Source organism: Centroberyx affinis, unplaced genomic scaffold (genome assembly GCF_046629955.1).
Source record: "Centroberyx affinis isolate AG114_WGS23_722 - 3 ecotype Tasmania unplaced genomic scaffold, CSIRO-AGI_Caff_v1 ptg001091l_1, whole genome shotgun sequence".
Classification (NCBI taxonomy): Eukaryota; Metazoa; Chordata; class Actinopteri; order Beryciformes; family Berycidae; genus Centroberyx; species Centroberyx affinis.
The window spans coordinates 202,383-210,246 of record NW_027279636.1 but is presented as its reverse complement, the minus strand read 5'-3'; the positions used below and the strand labels follow the sequence as shown (position 1 = coordinate 210,246).

At 42.3% G+C, this 7,864-nt stretch overlaps 1 protein-coding gene across 1 annotated transcript; it reads right to left on the bottom strand.

The window, feature by feature from the left end:
• Positions 1-903: 903 nt before the first annotated feature.
• Positions 904-6,274, bottom strand: bambia (BMP and activin membrane-bound inhibitor (Xenopus laevis) homolog a). The gene is made up of 3 exons (XM_071523467.1): positions 5,740-6,274; positions 3,255-3,548; positions 904-2,255 (listed from the first exon to the last, which is right to left on the bottom strand). The coding sequence occupies exons 1-3, from the start codon at positions 5,813-5,815 to the stop codon at positions 1,837-1,839; spliced, it is 789 nt and encodes a 262-aa protein (XP_071379568.1). The 5' UTR covers positions 5,816-6,274; the 3' UTR covers positions 904-1,836.
• Positions 6,275-7,864: the final 1,590 nt, after the last annotated feature.

Here is a 7,864-nt window from a genome sequence, read left to right as displayed (position 1 = left end):
AAAACAAAATCAAGCCTTCACCGTTCAACTTGTTGCTGGTTGCACACACGTTCTGTGAGTGTTCAGCTAGAAAGTCATAATCCACCCATGATGCATCTAAACTCTATTTTGTTCCAGTATTTGGTGTAAATGATTCTCCACTAAAGATTTTTGCAACAAATTTTAGTTCATTTCATCATTTGAATTCCTAAAAGACCCTATCCACTTTGCTAGGAATGTAAAACAACTTGAAAAACTATTTTGCAAAAGGTATCACTCCACAAGACTTTAGGCTGTGCCACTTTTTCAACGTTATAATTTCATATCTGTGAGAATATGGGCACAACAAACAAGCACTGTTTTGTGTCAAGTGCCCCTTTAAGTTATTTGGTATTCCTTTCATCCTGAGCAGCATAAAGAAAGACTCTACAAAATGGCACATTTATAGGCTACTTATTCTAAAGTAGCAAGGCTGCATTTTATTCCCAAACCACTGCTTCTTAATAGTAAGAATGCTAAAGAGTGGCATCACTTCTTGTCTGGGATCCCTCTTCACTGACACCCTGCTGGACACAGGAGGGTCAGTGTTTTCACTGAACTGCATCCAGAAAGGCAGAGTGGGGGAGGCGCTTACTGGCATTAGAGCGAGTAGAAAATAAATAGCGCTACTACTTCCAGGATAAATCCAGCGAGTGAGGGAGAGTGAAAAAAAAAAAGTTGTTTGAAGCTGAAAACCTGACCTCTGGAGAGGGTTCAAGAATGACTGAGTCAGATGTAGCAGCACTACTGTAAAACAAGGCCTTACTGTCAGGTCCACTACAGACACACACACACACACACACAAAGTGTGCCAAGGCCACACTCCTACCTGGCTTTGAAACATCACACCGCCAAAGCAGCATGGCCCTCTCACTCATTAGAAATCCTCTCACTGACCGCACTAGCACACACACACACACTCTTAGAAACACACACTACTATTCTGTTGCTCTCTGACTGCTCACCAAGAGCTATGAACATAATACCAATAGGCTTTGACAAGTGAAGTACACGGATACTTATGAATATTATTGTTTCCTCTCATCACTCAAGTTTCATGACAAAATTATACAGCAAAAACAGAAGAGTGAATCATCAAATAAATAAAAAGTCACTTTTAATGGATGTTTTTTCATTCACACTCACAATCAAGCTTATAGTCTGATCACAAAGAGAGATGTTGGACATTCACCCAAAACAAGACACACACCGGTCAGTTTTATCAGACAAAAATATATATATATATTTAAAATCTTTACAATAAGCTTGAATCATGAAACGTACACAGAGGAGTGTGCACACCTACAGTCAAACACTGAATTCTCAACTTGTTTTTTTTTTTACTCCTCAAACAAGTCCTTTTTGTACCCTGGTGTCAGTGTAAAATTCTTCTTCTTTTAAGCAAAGACAACTTTTTTGTTTCGTTTTGTTTTTTTACAAATGTGCAAATAAGACAGATTTGGAATCCTTCAGCGCTCAGTGTAAAGTCCAGGATCCTCAGGAGCAACGACAGAGCCCTCTCTCCGTCCCAGTCCTGCCCTCTCAAGTTTAAATACAGCTCCTCGTTGGGTTTGCCTTTCATTTTCAAGTAAAGTGCTCCTCTAGCAAAAACCACACGGCATGAGACCAGTCTTTTTTTTTTTTTCGCCATTGGAAAAAAAAAGCACAAACCCAATAGTCCAATGGATGAAAAAAGGTGGGAATGTCTTTTAAAAGTACAAAAAAAAGGCAAAACCCAACAAGCGAGAGGCAGTCTTGGCTGTTTTTTTGGGGCAGGACAGGAGGGGAGGCGACGGTCACATAGTTCCTGGCGGGAAGTCATACGAACTCCAGCTTCCCGTGGCCGCTGTACATCCCCCAGTGCACCAGAGACAGGATCTTGTCGTTGCCCAGGTCGGCCTGCCTCATCTTGTCGCAGGTGAGGCAGCAGTTCTCGTGGCCCGTGACGGGCACCATGCACTCCAGGTCCAGCTTGGCCACGTGGCCCTTCTTGGTGTGGTGGCCGTGGAAGCTGTAGTGGAGCCGCGACAGCATCTGTTGCCGCTGGTCCTGCAGCCGCTTGTTCTCGCTGCGGAGCATGCGCAGCGCCAGCATGATGAGCAGCACCAGGATGAGGCCGCCGGCGATGGGCACCGCGATCACCGCCGCCCGGAACCACACCTCCTTGGCCGAGGCCAGCTCCTGGACCCGGGTCACCAGGTTCCTGTTGTTGCTCTCCGGCTGGTACCGCCCATGATCTACAGAGAGAGAGAGAGAGAGAGACACTTATGAATGATATGAAGAACTGTGTGCTCTGAGTTTCACAATTGTTTTACATTACTAGGCTATAGATACTGATGAATCTGTACCATTGTAGAGTACATTTTTTCAAAGCAAATACTCGTCTCCACAAAGTTTGAATGTATGAATTGTTGTTTGTTTTGCTTTTTGAAAATTAAAATTTTCTATACTGTTTTGGCAATATCGTTTCTGCTAAACAGTCTGGATAAAGTGATCAAAGACAGTAAGAGAGACACAGAAAGAGAAAGAGAGAGAAAGAGAGACAGAGAGACGAGAGTGAGGAAGTGAGGAAGGGCAGCGGGGGCAAAAACAAATGAGTCACCTTGTCCCAGCTGAGTGCCAGAAATTAATTTGAGCTAATAAACTATAGCCTACTCTGGACAGGGTCATAACAGAAAATCCCCACAGGAGAGCTCCCCTTCCTCTCTCTCTCTCTCTCTCTATGCACCTTTTCATAACTCAATGAGCCAGTATTTATGCCCAACATGCAGCCTTGTCAAGGAATATTCATTCTACAAGGCGCATTCCTACTCAGTGGGAAAATTACATGGTGCACACATAATAAAAAAACATACATCTGATGTTCGTCCAAGTGCTTAAAGGTAAACTGCCTGCTCCCTGCCTTCCCAGCCGCTGTGCTGGAGCCCATTAAAAAATCAAATTGAAGTTGTGTAAAGCTGGGAAGTATTAAAAAAAAAGAAGAAGAAGAAGAAGAAGAAGAAGGAGGGGGGGGGGCAAAGGTGGCCTGCATGTCCATAAACAGCGAGGTGTTTGAAGAACCCTACAGCTCAAGGTAATGCAGTCTGGACTAGGAAAGAGGCAAATATTGAATATTTGCCAAGGAGGCATCGTAAAAACTTTTGAACCCACAGAGATCTGGATCGGTTTAAACCCGTAACAGAGAATTTCAGATTCAGTGAAAACCTAAGTCTCCCGTTCAGTGATCCTGGTCTTACCTGTGGAGTCCCTGGTGTGTGCCAGGTCGTGCAGGCCTCTGTAGTTGCACATGTCATCGTGGCAGCACTCCAGCGTCGCGGCCGAGGCCCTGGCGAGGGCGTCCGCGCTCTTGGAGCTGCTGGTGCTGCTGCAGACGTCGGCGGCGTTGGCGACGGGGTCTAAGCACCCGTGGGTGAGCGGGGAGTTGGTGTTGAGCGGGTCCAGGACCTTGGTGAAGCAGGCGTTCAGCTCCGACTTGCACATGTACCCGGTGGCCACGCAGTGCGGCGCGTCACAGTAACACCTTATTTCTCCTGGGAACGCAGGAAGCAAAAAAATACAATTAGGCTGTGTTAAGGAGACTAATGTTAAGATGAGTCATTTTTACAGAATGCAAGACTGCGTTATTCCTGTATATGGCCTCATTTTGGCCTATATTTATGCTGTGCAGCTGAGCTGACCAGTTTGGTATGGTTTCAGAGTTCTAATAAACCTGTGGTTCCCAAACCGAGGTTCTGGTACCTTCTAGGGTCCTTGAAGAGATTCCAACAAAATGAGGAATAGTTTAATCTCACTGTCATTCCACTCCCTAGCAGCTGGCACAAGAGAAGCTGTGTAATGATGATTGTTTTGATCACAGGTTTCACTCTCCACACTGTTATCTGTATACTTACAGTACAGACAGTTATGTATTTCTGTATGAATGCATATCTAGCAACAAAACATGTCTCAGATGGGGTTTCCTTAGGACAAGCTTATCAAATGGGGGTCTGTAGTCTAATGTGGATCTATTTGGAGGTCCTTGACCTGAAAGAGTTTGTAAAGCCCAGCCATAAACAGCCAGGTAACTTGAAAGATCTCAAGGGAATATTCTCTTTTTGCACAAATTCAGTAAGTATGCCTTCATTTAAGAGCTTTCCGTGCAAAATGGCCCTTTTTGTCTGCATTATAAAACAGGAACTGTGTAGCTTATAATTAGTGGTTTGTTTGCCAAAGTCAATTTCTTTCAACCCAAATGGAAACTCATAAAGAGGGGGGGCCGGAGTGCAGCGCAGGAGTCTCCTTTTCCAGTTTGCACGCAAAGCTTTACTTGTGGTCAGGACTGCTTGGGGGGGCGGGGTGCACCGAGGTCCCATCTAAAAAGCTTCCAGCAAGCTTATCATTAGGCTTCCTCCTTCTACACAGGCCCACTCATTACTTTATCTGTATCCTTTTCTTTACTTCTTTAACATAAGTGGCATGGAAAAGTAGGCCAGACAAAACTGTTCAGATCTGACCTAACAAAAAAGTAAACTACTACATTACTATGGGGATTTGTGTCTGTGATACTTAAAAAAGAGTTTATAGTGACCTTATGGTATATTCCTTTGGTATCACTATACTATTCCAATAGGATATTAAATATAAGTTTATAGTAAGGGCTGATGATCATTTTACATGAGAAATGGTAGGAACCGATTTAAATATAAGAAACAGACCCATAGAAAAGGCTATGAAATAAACTGAAGCCTTTCTTAATAAGTATAATAGTTAATAGTGTTGATTTGAGGCTGTTTCAGCTGCTAAGACATGAATGTTTCAGAAATAAACCTAACTTCCTCTCAGTGGAAGTACTTCTCTAAGTGCATGCAGTTGCCGTGTAGGAGCACATTCATCAGATCAGTGTTTTCCCTGTGAATGATTGGAGCAGCAGGGCCCAGTCAGGTCATTTGGAGAATATTTCATTAGAAAGGAGAGGCCCCTTTGTGGGCTGAGGGGGGCAGAAACAGGCCGAGCATTGAAGCTTGCACTAGTGCTAAGTCTTCTATGGATGGCAGATATGCTTCAGAACTGAAATAATAACCATGTGCTATCCAAATGAAACATACCAAACCAAAACGTCTATTATGGGTTAGTGAAGAATGTATAACAGCGGTTCGGCGCGCTTGGGATAAAAGACTTGGACTTTTATCTGGAAAAAAATAGCTGTACTGCAAAACAAGGTCCTTAACAAGTCATGTAGTCTGGTGCTGAGTCTAAAAATCTTAAAACCAGCGACAAATCCTGCCAATTGGTTGAGATAATTCCAGTTGTTTCCAATGCAGCTCTTTTCGGGTTTCTTTAAAAAACAAGTGTCAGAATCTTGAGAACCAGGCGGAATGAGGCAAATCACTCCGCTCGTATCAAGAAAATGACAGTTGATTCACAAAAATTGCTGAAACAAGGTGATTAGCATTGGAAGTTATCTCGCCCCTCCGGTTAATTTTATTCACTCATTTTCAAAAAATACGTTTTTAAGACTCAATACTAAATTCACTGACTTGTTGAAAGTAATATTTTTCCCCCAAAATGTGAGAGAAACAATGACTCTGGGTCTCATTGCGCTTCAGCACTCAAGTCGGAGGCAGGGTTTTAAGTGCAGCCTTGTTTTATCACTCTTCCACCTATTTTTTTTTTTTAGCCCGATTTGGAGACACAAACAAACATGAAGGCCTGACAGTCCCGTTCGCAGATCAAAGTCTGTACCTTTAGTCAGAAGAACAGCCATGGCACAGAGTTCCAGTTGCAGCCAAATGGAAATGAAACTGGAATGGCGATCCATTTACACCAAATTAGTGCGCAAAAGTCCTCGTATATCCAGTAGCAGCAGATCCCGCTGGGCAGAGAGCTGGACGACAAAAAAAAAACTTACATGGAGCTATAGCGAAAAACGATGCATTCCTGAGCCGAGGGTGGGCAACTCACAATCCGTACAGGAACACAAAGTAGCTCAAATCACTCCAAAATGTGTGTTCTCCCGCATCAAGAAGGGAAAAGTCAAGCGAATTTGCTCTAAAAGCCGTCCGGCATTATTGGGACCGCAAAACACAGCGCCGCTTTACGCAGAAAGAAGAAGAAGAAAAAATATACTCCTGGCGAGAGAGCAAAACAGGATGAAAAAGTTGTCACCGCTTGTCCTCCTCTGTCTCTCTGGACGCCCGGCGACGGTGAAGCATCACTTTTGTATTCCTGGACGGTGAAATGTTAACAAAAAGGAAGACAGACTACTCCGTCGGTTCAGAGACTGCAGACAGACTCGGGACAGACGAGGTTTAGTTGGAGAAATAGCTGCGGTCCGACGGAGCTCCGCCCACTCGACGCTCATTGGTCAGCCGCCCAGCGCCAAGTACATCAGAATAAGCAACAATGCCACTTCCAGTATCAGTTTTCAAAATACAACACCTACATACGACTATAAACCTACTGTATGTACTGCTGTATGTGACTTTTTTGAGTATTACAATTTGAAGATTACCCTTTGTACAGGGAGGTCAGTTCACTAAACCTTGAGTCCCTTGCACCTAATAACATTTGGCACCAAAACTTACAAACCCACTGATATAAGTCTAAAAATCTAAAATTGGTTAAATAAATGGAAGAAGAAAAAAATAACTAATATTCCACATCTAAACAATAAAATAGCATGTACTCATGTAAAAGTGCATAATGCTATCTGGTTACCCTTTCATCATTGGGAAAATAAATAAATAAATCCATTAAATCATCCATTAGAGCTCCACTTGCATCTAGTTTCCATTGGCTTTTTGGGCCTGCACACCCCTGTAATTACTTATTACTGTAGCTGTAGGTCACCAGATGAACACATCTCAGAGGGGACATTGGTCCTGAATGCTCCCCTTGATGAGATTTTTACACATATCACTTCCAAATAAATTTCTGGTGTAGTTTGGTTGATCAAGATCAAATTTGGACTCACTTGGACGAAGGTATGGCAGGTGCCATAAAGTGAGAATTAGTAACAAATGTGTTATGAGTGTTAGGCCTATGAGTTTTCTCGTATGTTTTTTTTATGTTCAAGTAATCAAATATCAACTTTTATGTTTAAGTTTACTCATCCTTAAGGCACTCTTTTATCAGGAAATACCATGCACCATAAAACCATATCACCATATAACCTTTTTTACAGCTATAGTTTCACTTCATATTTGATTGAATGATTCCACTATTGAAACATAAATTCTATTGTTCTGTACACCCTAATCATTCATTATTCCTTTTCCCCTCAGAAATTGCACATTCGACGCTTTTATTTTGAAAGCAAAATCGGCTAAATTCCGGTCTTACTCTGTCTATCTGTGGCTGGCTTGACGCTGCAGGTTACGCCAACCCTTTCATTCATTGTCCTTCATTTCCATAATACCATATTCCATATGTCATTACTGGATGCCATTGGTCCAGGCAGCAGTCAGTCCAGCAGGTTAACAAACTGTCCCACCACACTGGAGATAAAAACACTGGTCTGAAGCACTCCGCCCAAAGCACAGAAAGTCTACGATTACTTGACTTGGTGCATAATATATTTGCATACATTTTAACAACACACATACTGACAAAGATGTAAGCCATATATATGAAAACAATGTGTCTTTTAAACATATATGCACGTATGTGTACAATATATGCTGGAAGAGTATGTCAAGATTACAAAAATGGCCTCTTTCCTATATCCTATTATGTGCATTTACAAATATGTCACAGAAATCCATTTGACTTGAATGTATTGAAATCTTATTCCAGGAGAATAGACTATCCAAAATAATATATATCCCAGCTGTAGACTATTTATGATATATTATCCAAGAGTCTCCAA